The sequence below is a fragment of the Euphorbia lathyris genome, chromosome 1, assembly GCF_963576675.1.
Source record: "Euphorbia lathyris chromosome 1, ddEupLath1.1, whole genome shotgun sequence".
Classification (NCBI taxonomy): domain Eukaryota; kingdom Viridiplantae; phylum Streptophyta; class Magnoliopsida; order Malpighiales; family Euphorbiaceae; genus Euphorbia; species Euphorbia lathyris.
This window is the reverse complement of record NC_088910.1, coordinates 92615058-92628427: the sequence shown is the minus strand read 5'-3', so window position 1 is coordinate 92628427 and position 13370 is coordinate 92615058. Positions and strand designations below refer to the sequence as shown.

The following is a 13370-nucleotide window of genomic DNA, read 5'->3' as shown; positions in this document are numbered from 1 at the left end:
AGATTAATTCTTTGGGATTACCTAAAACGTATACAATGGTTGTATAAGTTTCATGTCATCATACGTAGTGGTACTGGACTTGGTAATATGTTTTAATCAGAATAGAATCAGCCCGTTCCAAACCCGATAGAAAGGAATACAAGCACATGCAGTTTATGTTGTGGTAAATTATACCATAGTGTTAAGACATAATTTCTGATTAGATAAAATAAAATGATTATACACATATATATATATTCACCATCATAATTGTTCATTCAAGGCTGAAACTTGAGATGAGACCGTAGGAAGGGTATTTTTGTTGGGGGTTAGTAACGAGTGATTATGATCCTCGTTAAATGTTTTTACTATAAAAAAATGTTTTTTTATTTCTTCCGACCACCAATTTAGCGCTACAACGAGCTTAGTATTGTCCCCAACGCCTTTTGGCATCATCACTAAACCTTTTGGATTTTCCTTCCTTTGAATATATATATTCTTTCCTAATAATTTCTTTGGTGCTCTTTTTTATCTTCGAAAAAGAAATTCAAAAGCTAAACCCAACTTTTTTTTTGTCATAAGCAGTATAGGATTTATAAACATCAGCTAATGTTTCAAATTCTATTTCTTTTGTTAGCTTAAGTTGATCATTTATAATTCCGTTGTCGGGATCTTGTTCTCCGTAAGACTATTCGTTATTCATAATATTACTGCTCAAATCATGAATTTGAAAGACAGAATCGTTATCATCTTCCATCTCTTTATCACCCATTTCTAGCTGGAGAGAGAAGCAGACAGATTTCAGTGAGGAGAGAGAAGCAGACCATGAATCGTTTAAGAGAAGGAGAGAAAGAGGCATGAATCGTTTAAGAGAAGAAGGAGAGAGATGCGAATGGTTTAGGAATTTAATTAATCAAAATCCTTTAATTAAATTAGGATGATAGGGGAGAGACGTGAATGGTTTAGGAATTTAATTAGTTAAATTTCTTTAATTAAATTAGGATGATACGAGAGAGAGAAAGAGACATCAATAATTTAGGAATTTAATTAATTAAATTAGGATGATAGGAGAGAGAAATACGTGAATTGTTTAGAAATTTAATTAATTAAATTCCCTTAATTAAATTAGGATGACAGGAGAGAGAGAGACGTGGATGGTTTTAGAATATAGATGAAAAATAAGAAAGTTATAGCAAAAAAACGAGAACATCACAAGTCCAAGAAAGGGCAATTAGCAAACCGAAACTGAGCTAACCTATAACATCATCAGTTATAAATGAACTACAGAAATCAGGTGCCGAGTGGTTAAAAGTCTCGAGTCGTTTAAATTAGAGATCTCGTGATCGAGTTCTAGTGTACGTAAAATTTAATTGGAATAGTATCAACATAAAAGGTGTGTATGACGAGCTTTAAACCGAGCAATTAAATAAAATTATTTTTACTAAAATAGTATGTGGTAGAATTAATTATTTCATAAATTCTAATTTTACTGGTTAGATTATAAAAAATTAGTGACTCATTAAATTATGTTTTATTCAATGGATCATTCATTAATAAATTAAAAATTCAATAACAAACACCAGTCAAAGTTGGCTTGAATGGTTAAAGGTCTCAAATCGCTTAAAATAGATCTTGAGTTCGCTACTATTTAACGTGTGCTAAAAAAAAAATGCTTTAATTGGTCTAGTCTCTAATCACTCCTTTTGTCTTTCCTTTTGTCTTTCCTTTTTCTTTTTTTAAGAAAAAATATATATTATCAAGATAAGAATGAAATATTAGCAAGCATTTGAACACTTATAGCACTGGTTAAATAATACACTACTTTATTGGTTGACATTTTAATAAAAGAAACAGAAATATTGGGACGATTAACAAGTAACATATGACATGAGTTAATGGTTACACCAAATTCCGATAAATCTTGCGTATTGGATTGAACTGCCAGAACTACTTCTTCCGCATCCATGTCAACAATTATATTCGATCACCTTTGTCAGTAATAAATAACAACACCAGGTCCAATATCTTAACCAGCCTCGAAGCAAAAATACCAATTTTTTTTAACACATAAATGCAAAGAAACGATCTAGCAACGTGGCGACAAACACCCCATCTTTTTCTTTCATTTACCTCTTGTACGAGTATTAAATACCCTGACTTCCTAATGGAATAGAAATTATCTTTTTCTATGTAACAATCTAAACATTTATTTCTGCATTTTCGAAATAGATTTTATATATTCAAAGTATTTTGTTGTTGATAGTAGGTGGTACATATTAGTTAATTTTTGTTTTAAAAACAGTTATTTTCTAATCCTAATCAAACACTTTCCATCCACTCTCTGAAGCTTAAAAAAAAAAGCAAAAAATAACTATGAAAAAAGTAGCTGCCAAACGGGTACCTAACCACATACTATTATACTCCCTCCGTTTCATAATAATTGTCGTTTTGAAGAAAAAATTTTGTTTCAAATTATTTGACGTTTTACACTTTTCAAAGAGCGTTAAATGTATTTTTTCCAACTTTGTCTTCATATAATAAGAGGAATGAAATTTGCAGAGAAATTTAAACATTAATTACAAGAAGGTAATAAGGTAATGTTTAACAACTTTTTAGGCTAATTAATAGGTTTCTTAATATTTGTATAGAAATCTTAAAAGACAATTAAAATGAAACAGAATATATATATATATATATATATATATATATATATAGTCAGATATTTGGAATAATAAATAAAGAATGTGATACTTATGATTGTAAATTCTTTTCCTGATATGACATAAATTTATTGGTACAAACTCTCGATTCGTGATAAAATACCTGCACCTAAATCAAATGTTGTGTAAATTAAATCAAAGCACAAATAGAAGGTCCACTGCTATAGGTAGTTGAATTACTCCAAAATGTGAACTAATTAAGTAGAACTCAAGACCATGATTCAACATTATATCTACCATCTTTTTCCAATCTCCTAAGTTGCATCACAGCAGTTTCCCTTGAAGCTCCAGTTTCTTTCGATATAATTTCCTCGAATGCTGACATTACATCACTAGGCATTTTGGTTGCAGATCCTGCAACATAGATTGATGCTCCGTTTGATATCAACTTCCAAATCCTCTGGCTATTTTCTCGTATTTTATGCTGCACGTATACTTTTTCCGGTTGGTCTCTTGAAAAAGCAACATAAAAGCCTCCACCTCTTTCTTCTGAAAGCAATCCGCCATTTTGTGCATGAAACAACCAAAAGTCTCTGTATAAAAAGTCATTCTTCTCATTTCGGCAGCCAAAGAAGAACATAACCGGAGCAGCTCCATCATATGCGTCTTGTAGAGCCCTTTCCTCTAGCAATGCACGAAATGGCGCACATCCTGTCCCAGGCCCAACAAGAATCAGGGGAAGTGAAGGTGGTGGTGGAGGAAGAGTACCTTTCTGAAACCATGCTGGAATACATACACCTGCTTTTCAAAAGTACATTTCAGGTGATAAACAAATTTGTTCAATTTGAATGCATAACTGAATTTACAATCGTACAATTGCTTGACAGTACCTTCTCGTGGATCAAGCTTGGCAAGCCACATGGAGCAAAGACCTGTCCGCTTCCTCTTAAAAGGTGTTGTCCATGACACAACATCCACTGTCAAATGCACTTGATTTGGGTGCGCTGCGGAGGAAGAAGAAATGGAGAATGCCCGTTTTTTCAATGGGGGTACCAACTGCACCAGCCACTCGAAAGGCATTTGTACAGAAGGGAAATCATCTAATACCTGTGTCACAAATACAAATTAACTCTCATGAGCACCAAGTTTGTTCCCGTAGATACAAAGCAAATTCAAGACTGAACATCATCAGGATTGTTCAAATCGAGCAGCTTATCCCCATAGTTTCTCGTCTTCTGCACAGGACAGACTGTTTCTTAAGTACATAATGACCAACAGAGGAGACCAAGTTTCTCCAGAGTGCAAAGACACTGAATAATATAATGAACCATGTGTGACAAATCAACAAGAATTTGGCGCAATCCATTGGTATTCCTAGTTGTTCAACCCCTCAATGGATAAGGTGGTACAAATATATAATCAACATGAGCATATCATAACACAATAAACATATTTCAATTATGCAACTTGAATCAACAAAAGGTTCAGTAGAAATCCAATTACAGTTTAGAATAGGAAAAAAGTATAGAAAAACCCCTGAATTACACAGTTGTCCAGCATATAAAGCCATATTAACCTTTTTGACCAAATAGCCTGTGACTTATTTTTGGGCTGATTTAGTCCAACTTGCCAATTGACTATATTTTACAAGTGATTAAACACACAAGTTGGAGTTTATGCATGGAAAGTTAGGAGTGTAAAAAACTCTAAGTTGGCCTTATTTGTTTGAACTTGTCAAGTAGGTTTTTTTGTTGCACATTTAGCCATTAACCTTGTATATTGTCAATTTGTCATGTAACCAATTGAACTAAAAGCTTAAGGTCATAGTTAAAGGCCCAATTTATATTAATAGCCGGCACACCCCCGCAAGTGAATGCCTACTGGGTTTGAAGAGTGCACAACACAGGCTCATATTACCATGTCCTGCAATCTAATCAACAAATGAGGTTGCAAGGATTCAAATCCTTGATCACTTGGTCAAAGAGAGTCTGATATCATGTCATGTAACCAATTGAATTAAAAACTTAAGTTGATAGTTAAAGACCCAATTCATATTAATATATGACATATATGAACAATAAAACCTGTCTCCAAAATCACATTTCTCACTTTTTTTAACCTGCATAAATTAATTCTATGCTTGAATTACTTGGATTCATCTCAGCAAATAAACTGAAAATATATATCGTTATTATACCATTTAGGCAACTTAAATATAGCATAATACATCTGCTAATCATTAAGCTAAAGAAGATAAAATAAAAAGAACCTTAGTCTTTGACACCCATTTCACTTTTTTCCCAGTTTATAAAATTATTTTTTCTGCACTGTGATTTTGTTTCAGCCAAGGGAACATTTATAAGACATTGAAGAAAAAAGGCTTATCAACAGTTGCACGATGCATAAAATATCAAAAGGATGGACCAATTTGTTTACTTGGATTCACCTCCAGAACAGTTCTGCGTTCCTTCTGGTTGTATTGGTACAGATCATCTCTTCCTTCAGGCGAGCAAAAATATTTAAGTCTATCCTTTTCATGTTCAGCTGCAGCAAAAAAGCTCATAACCTGAAAAAAAAATTATATGTATATATTACAATGACAACAGAAACATGAAACTACAGTACAATATCAAATTTAAGCTGGCAATAGACTATATAATAATAATGAAATTAACGACCAACTTAATGTATTCATGGCCCCCCATGTAAGAGACCTATGTTTGGATGACATTGAATGTGCAAGGAAATAGCAACACGCACAAAACCTCTAGCACAGGACCACTTATCTATGAAGCAAAAGGTAAGACGATGACTCAGACCTATGCATAGGTTTCTCAAAATCCAACATTGGTGAACATAAAAATTAAATCAAGAATCACTTGAATAAATTAGCATGAACCCTTTTATAGTTTCAGACCCTGAACTACTCATCAACATAGAGAAATTCCAATATGTGTGGAGCTCAAAGGCTGATCTAATTCTCAGATGAGGAAAGGTTATTCTTGTTGGCAGAGCATGTTAGTCATTTACACACATCAAAGTACCAGAAATACAGTCAAAGTCCGCAGTATAGGCAGTCTAACAAAATAATAGGGTGATCATTAGCAATCAACCAAATTACTTGTTACTAGAATTTCCCATCCACAGTTTATATGCAAGATGGTCAGAAGTTAAGATGCCAGTTAAGAATATAGTAAGACTATTTTCCTTTCCTTTCTTAATCAATTTTCCAAGATATATCACTGCACTGCCATATGCATTAGCTTCAAAAAAGAACTTCAAAAGCAGAACAGATAATGCAAAAAGACAAAAGCAGCAAAGAGGGAGCATATTAGATCATTTATCCTTTGTACTTTTTGTTTGAAATGTTTGATAGAAGAACCAAAGACATACAGGATTCTTGCCTCAAAAAAATAGCGTCTAGGAGAAGCTGATGCAATATCCATTGTTCGTTCGACAAAAGTTTTTAGCTTGATGGGGACATTAGGACCATTGTTTGGAGCACTCTTCATCACTCTAGGCTGCACCTGAAATCACACACATTGACCATAAATGGTACATACAAGGAAAAAACTAAACCAAATCCATCTATAGTTGGCAAATCAGATAGATTGCACTCAAGGAAGAAGCAAGTCTAATACGTTCATCAGTTTCTTTTAGTTCTTCCTTTCACAAATCTGTTCATTTTTCATATTGACAGCATCCCTCTGTTAATCAATTCTGCAAGATTGATACAATTTGAAGCTGTAGGCACCAATATAAATTGAAACTGAACACCAAAACTTGCAGAGAACCAAGCTTATTGTTTCTATAAGCTAAAGATGTATATTCATCCAAACTGTTATGACCATAATACTTCTTTATGAACCATAACCATCAGCTGCAATAATCAGTGAAATCCTCATAAATGCAATAAAGGAAGGAAACATCTATCCAGGCAGCAGCAATAGCACAAAGCATAAACCAATATATACATGAGTACATACAGTGATTAACAAATCCGGGTTCAAATTACAACGTTGTATAAAAGCATCCACTGCAGCAGGAGATTGACCAGGCAGAACTTCAAGGACATCACCAACTTCATATTCAATAGCCTGTATAGGAAGTGGAACACAGTAAGAAGAGGACAATAAATTTTAATTCATTCACCAAAAAATGAGGGAAGAGTGGTAAGAAATACTTACAGATGAAACAAATTCAAATTCAAAATGGCGCACATCTTTTCCAGACCCAACACTAGTTAATGGTTGATTCTTGACCTAAATGAGCAAATTCAAAGGAAAAAAGGATATAAGTGAGTTTTGGTAGTCAAATGGGGAAAAGGAAAGGAATGTCCTGAAAAATCATATGTATTATCATTATTAGTATTAATATATTAGCCAACGGGATCAAAAAGAACACATAAAGATCCAATGATGAGTGATGCACTAGAATTATAAGAACACTTGACATTTTATCAAAATATATTTATATATTCAAATCTTGTCAATTTCATTTATTCCACAGGAGCTTTTTTTTTATTTTTCAATGTGTGGAGTGGAGCTCTAAAAGAAATTAAGTCAAAGGAAAACAAGTTAATAGTCAATGGAAAATATTCTGAAAACAAGGGAATAACTTTCTGTTAAGAGAACAAAAGGTTTTTTTAAAACATTTGAATCAGGACAAAAAATATTGAGTCTTGAACTAAAATAACACTCATTTGTCACATGTTAAAGCCAAATAGGAAAATATTTTATGTTCCTAAAAAATATTACACTTGAAAATTATTTTCCATGAAACTAACAGCGAGTTAATGAACATATCCAAGGCCCTGTTCAATGACAGTACATCCATTTGCATCCCATACATGAGTTTAAATGTTTACTGATGATCTTACTCTTGCTTAAGAAACTTTAAATAACTTATGGAAGCAAAAGTATCACTCATGGACAATAGATTCACCAAAAGCTCGAGGAGTTGCTCGTTTTGTATTAATTCTTTAGGATGTACCATAAACAAACAAGTGCTTTTACCATTTTAAGGAAACAATCAGGCTTATTCCTGTCATGAGAAAACTTTTCTGGTGACATTGAGCGAGCCATCTCAATTTGCATCTGAGCACATTTTAGACCTAGAAAACCACAAGAAAACTGAATATATAAAACCTATAAGCTGCAAAACAATCTCTATGTTAACTAATGAGATTCTTGTTACAGTATTGAAGAAGACAAGAAGCACACCGCGAATGACATCAGGCAACATTGTCAAGAGAATTCAGTATCGATAGTGAATAGGTATACAAGAAAATGTGCGCTTGAGCCAAGAAGTCAGGAATACATAAAAAGATCTACCTATAAACCCAACTAACTTGAGACAAAAAGATGCCAGGGTTCAAGTTTCAGTTCCAAAAATATAGCAAAAAGAAAGTAATAAAAAATACAATAGATGAAACAACAACCATCGTGACGAAAAGCAGGAATTGGTAAATCATAATGTCAAAGAATTTAGCAATGCTTTAGTTTGACATTACTCCATGCATAGGCTATGATTCTTATAGCATCTGCATATTCTTCCCCACTAACTTCATCAATTCAAAGGTAAATTATCACTAGTTCCACAAAGTAAATGAACTTAATACTTTCTTTCATTTTCTTGAAAAATTACCAAGGCAAAACATTTCTAGTTATATTTTTTAGCACCAGGGTGTAATGATAGAAAAGCTATTCAAGAAAACAACATTTTAGCAGATATTTACAAATTACAAAGGCCAAGAGAGAGAAAAGGTTAAATTCCAACCAGTTAAATTACCTGTTAGTGTTGATAATTGAGATTCCAAAATGTCAGTTTTGTGATAAGTTATTTTGAATTTTGGTTGATCAATCAATTCTGATTCTGAAATTGCAAAATCTGGACCATTGGGGAAGAATTTAGGATTAATTTTATATAACGCATTCCATAATAATGACATCCAGGGATCCAGGCCACCTTCATACCTAGAAAAGAAGATAAATGATTTCAGAAACATAACTGTCATCAACCAATCAGCCAAATGCTTTTGAGCTAAGGCTTTTCACTTATTTATTGAAATGTATTTTGATTCTACCCTGAAGGGTGCTGATCATCTCCCAAACCTCTTTCAACAATAGCTATTGCCCCAAGATCTGAAAGCCTCCTGTCAAGTTTCTTTGCCACAAACTGCAATTCTGAAAATGGATTACTAAATGGACAGCCCAATCCATACTAGATGCTACCATAAAGTGATTCAACAGTACAAATATTTTGAACTAGTGATAGCAGGAATAATTTGAGATAATCAAATAACTAAACCACTTAAATTTGGTTGGAGTGATGAAATAGAGACGAAGGGGCTGCATGGCAGGTTATTTATAAACCATTAGGAGAAGATGAACACGAATAAGAACTGCAACACTTGCACCCTCAAAGAGCAAACAAAATCAAACATTATGATCCCTAGTCGAAAGGTCCTCATACGCCTTTAACCACAATTTAATTCAAAATTTTGTGTAGGAAATACTGTATAATAAACTTATGATAAACATAATGTTCTTAAACCTGCTATTGTGTTTTCTTCATGTCAAAAAGTATGAAAAGGAAAAGATTTATAATCAATGACATATGGGATAGGTTCCATGGCAATTCATTTTCTTTGAGATACTATCTCATTCACCAGAAGATGATTCTGGCTTTTTACTTCCATTTTCTCCAAAAACTTATGCGACCACAATTTTCCATAAGGTTAATTTATTCATTGTTTATAATCATAATATATCTAGGACAACTACAAGATATACTTATGTGAGAGTTAGACAGTACAAACAAAGTTCTACAATCTAATATAAATGCATTCGTAAGACTCTTAACTACTTGAGTGAATTCAGGAAGAAGAATATACTATATGTTAAATACTTACATTATATTTCTGGTAACTAGAGTCACCCAATCCAAAAACAGCATAACAAACTCCTGCCAGCCAATGCTTGGTAAGGTTTTTCTGTAGAAGAAATCTCCAAAATCCCTATGTAAAAACGGAAATTTAGGAAAACGATAGAATGAAAATGAGACTTTCAGTCTGATCCCACATTACAGACAGATAAGGAAAATAAACAATGAAACTCCAACCTTCATGGAATCTGGTGCGTCTCCCTGGCCTGTGGTAGAAACAACAAAAATTACAGTGTCTTCATGAGGTAGAGAACTCTGGCACAGTACAAAAACAACATGCTCATAAGTCGTTGCAGTGAAAACATCATTGTAAATTATTCAGTATAGCAGATATAATTGCTTCCGGGAGAATGCCTTTGTTTTACCTAAAAGAGTCTTTCACAAATTGCTGGAATCAGATACCAATTTAATACATAGATAGAAGTGAAAATAAAAACTGTCATGGATTCCAACTTATAAAAGTTCATATTAAAGTTGAATGAAATTTCACCAGTTACCAAGTCAACAAAAAATGTCACATTTCTACAAAAAAAAAAAAAAAAAAAAGAGAGGTTGCAGAACACAACCGAACTTTCTATGCAAGCAAACAGAAACAGAACTCACAGCATCGAATTGGTCCAAAGAAAGAAGACTGACGGGGCAACCTCTGCGCTCGGCCTCACGGCTAATACGCTCTGCCGCGTCCATTGTGTTTCCGGTTTGAGTTGCGTATAGTATGGTCAGCTTCCTAGGGTTTTCCTCCATACTGCAAAGTGCAAATAGTAACGACGATACCAGAACTGAAATTGATCAACAAGACATGGGAAGAAAGCAAAGAAAGAAAAGGAGTGATGGGCTTTCTATTTTGAAGTATTTACCAACTACGAAATTGTGCAAATAAAGCTCAATTTTATCTATTTTTAATAGAAACCAGAAAATAGCCCTTGCTTCGCTTCGGGAGAAAATAAGTATATTTTTTATTCGGTTGATATATTTTATGTTTGAGATATTTACTTTAAAAAAGAAAATTATTTCATGTAATACTGATTAAGGCCATATATATAGGGTGTTGTTAAACCCAGCCCCATTTTCCCACCCCTAGCCCCGTGAAAGGACGAAAATGCCCTTTCATGGGTTTTGGGAGGGGAAAAGCTATTTTTTTTGCCAATTCGACACGCGGGCGTGTGGCCATCACGCCTCACCTCGCGGTCGGACGTGATAGCCTCACGCCTCACCGCGTGGTCGGCCGTGACAGCCACATGCCCGACCGGCTGACCACGCGGTGAGGCGTGAGGCTATCACGTCCGACCGCGAGGTGAGGCGTGATGGCCACACGCCCGCGTGTCGAATTGGCAAAAAAAAATAGCTTTTTTATCCCGTAAATAGTTCGTCAAACCCGTAAATAGTCCGTTAAACCCGTAAATATGCGGTTAAACCCGTAACTACAGAATTGTACTTAAAACCAAAAAATAATATAAGTTAATTAATAAATATTATTAATCACAACATATAAAACTAATATAATCTAGTCCAAGCCTCTCTCATTTCAGCGTATAAATTCTCCAAGTGACGAACACTCCGATGAGAAAATAATCGCCATTGGGTGGCAATGGGAGGCACTGGAAACGAAGGATGTAAATAAAGACGTATGTAGTGACGATAACTCCCCAAATGACAAATCACAATCTCTCGCTCAGGTGGTCTTCCATCGTCCGAACGCATCGGCAGTATAGTGCAACATCCTAATTGTTCTGTAGTAAAGAGGAAAATTACTGCGTTCAATACAGATGCAGCAGCAAATAAGTCATTCGGACTCACCATCCAATGGGACTCACCACAACCCGCTCCTGCCCATTTAATACGTGTGAGGGCAGCATCAAATCTGTTCCCGTACATTGGCACATACAGATCACGGTTTGCCCGCATCTCATTCTCTATGAGCACTCTCATCAGCTTCCACTCCTCTTGGTTAAAAATGATGGCATCGGCTAAAACACGAAATCCACAGTTACCATCTGCTACAACATCATGGAATCCAGTAATAAATGGTACGATGAGACCTTGAACCCGATGTAAATGGTAGTAACTGGCGATATCCGCATCAAATCCGACTGAAAATATTAATATATGAAATTTATCAATAAAAATATATATATATTTACTTTAACTTCAACATATATATAAATGAAATAAAATATACCCGGCATTTGGCTGTTATGCACAGATGAGGATGAAGAACGGCCTCGACTACGACTACTCCTCGAACCTGAGGACCGTGCTCGACCTCGTGGTGACTGATTGTACTCCCATGCACTCGGATTTCGTTTTGTTGATGAATTTCCCTTTGGTCTACCTCTAACAGTGTCTTTGACCTCAGGTTCTTTAAAGCCACTTTGTTCTGGGTTTATCTGATCATGAATGTACATCGATATGCTACGCACCATTGAAGGATCTAATTTTTCAACCTTTTCCACAAGAGATTGAAAAAATCGGTGATCCTCAGACCCGTCAGCATATACTGGAGCAGTAACTGGTATGTCACTCAACCCTTCAAATGCAAGAGATCTCCAAAAAGGATGGATGCGGTCAACACAGACCGATTCATTTGTGTCAATATATGTTTTAAGCTCACATGCACACGGAATGCCATGAGTCATGGGCAACACGCATCCGCATTCAGTTACCACATCCATACTCAATCCGTGCATACGATTGAGCTCATCATTTAGTACAGCCAAGCAGTAATGTGAAACGTGTAAGTCGAGATACGTGAAAGGTTCTCCACAGTGATTCACCACAGATCTTCTTCTCGAGTCCTCGAGTGAGTATCTGATTATATACAATGACGGATTACAAAACTAATGTATTAAATTCTAAAAGATTAAAGCAAATAACAGAATAAATGTCTTACTTGATCGCCTCGATCTGAGCCTCAATGTCCTTGTGCACCTTCGCCCACACTGTATCAAGTGCACCAGTAGATGAATTCAACCACTGTTTCAACTGTGCATGTGAACTCTCCACTCGACAGGTTGTGGTGTTTCCTAAGTGCAACACCTTGTTCGTCCATGCTCGACAAAACTTCTCTTTATGCACTAGCCACGTGGTCTCCACGTACTGAATCACACCAGGCTAGTTGCCAGTAGTATTCTTCATGGCTACCACTGCCGCCTCATATTCAGCTTCTGTCGGGGCTTCAATTATACGTTTCCATTTGGAATTTTTAAAAATTTCACCAAACTTCTTCATTCCACTCAACTTGCCAACTCTATCCTCCACATCTTTATTAATATGCCATGTGCACAATAAATGATGAGAATGAGGAAATACCTCACGAACCGGCCGCATCAGTCCTAACTCCCGGTCTGTAGCAATGACTGTCGGATGCACATCAGGTTGGAGCAAAAGCTTCAATTTTTGTAACACCCATATGTAACTACCCTCGGTTTCATCCTTCATGATTGCATAGGCGATCAAGAAGTTTTTGTTAGAAGGCGTCATTCCAATGATTTCAAAGAATGGCATCTTATACTTGTTTGTTTTATATGTTGAATCCATACCAACAAACAAGTAATAAGATCGGAACAGTGCGATCGATGTTGGATGTGCCATAAATAAGTGAGTCACGACATTGCTGCCCAGCACCGCTTGCGTCCAATGTATATAGTCCTTATCTATAGCAAGCCGATAAAACTGACCGATTACATCCCGACCCTCAAAGTTCTCAGTCCTGATTTTCTCCCTGTAGTTATAGATATGTCTTTGTGTCGGGCAATCCTCCGGATGTTTTTCTTTGATTGCAGCAAA

The 13370-nt window shown here is 35.3% G+C and overlaps 1 protein-coding gene across 4 annotated transcripts; it reads right to left on the bottom strand.

Moving 5' to 3' along the window:
- Positions 1 to 2730: 2730 nt before the first annotated feature.
- Positions 2731 to 10463, bottom strand: LOC136206868 (NADPH-dependent diflavin oxidoreductase 1). Of its 4 annotated transcripts, XM_065998071.1 has the most exons (12): positions 10188 to 10463; positions 9762 to 9839; positions 9553 to 9657; positions 8725 to 8816; positions 8430 to 8614; positions 7655 to 7752; positions 6827 to 6901; positions 6626 to 6736; positions 6044 to 6166; positions 5086 to 5205; positions 3530 to 3746; positions 2731 to 3437 (listed from the first exon to the last, which is right to left on the bottom strand). In XM_065998071.1, exons 1-12 carry the CDS (start codon positions 10326 to 10328, stop codon positions 2908 to 2910), a joined length of 1875 nt encoding a protein of 624 aa, XP_065854143.1. In that variant the 5' UTR covers positions 10329 to 10463; the 3' UTR covers positions 2731 to 2907. The 4 variants fall into 4 exon arrangements, with proteins under 4 accessions (XP_065854143.1, XP_065854147.1, XP_065854153.1 ...); XM_065998075.1 differs by lacking the exon at positions 10188 to 10463 and having other exon boundaries at positions 8725 to 8824; positions 9762 to 9778; XM_065998081.1 differs by lacking the exons at positions 6626 to 6736; positions 6827 to 6901; positions 7655 to 7752; ... (3 more) ...; positions 9762 to 9839; positions 10188 to 10463 and having other exon boundaries at positions 6033 to 6166.
- Between the last annotated feature and the right edge of the window lie 2907 nt (positions 10464 to 13370).

What these genes read in the sequence shown, in the direction of transcription:
- LOC136206868 (XM_065998071.1), bottom strand. Translation starts at nt 10,328, where the DNA reads ATGGAGGAAAACCCTAGGAAGCTGACCATACTATACGCAACTCAAACC. An exon ending in ACGCACCAGATTCCATGAAG is followed by an intron (nt 9,658 to 9,761) that starts GTTGGAGTTTCA and finishes GTTTTTACATAG; the next exon opens with GGATTTTGGAGATTTCTTCT. An exon ending in GATGATCAGCACCCTTCAGG is followed by an intron (nt 8,615 to 8,724) that starts GTAGAATCAAAA and finishes CTTCTTTTCTAG; the next exon opens with GTATGAAGGTGGCCTGGATC.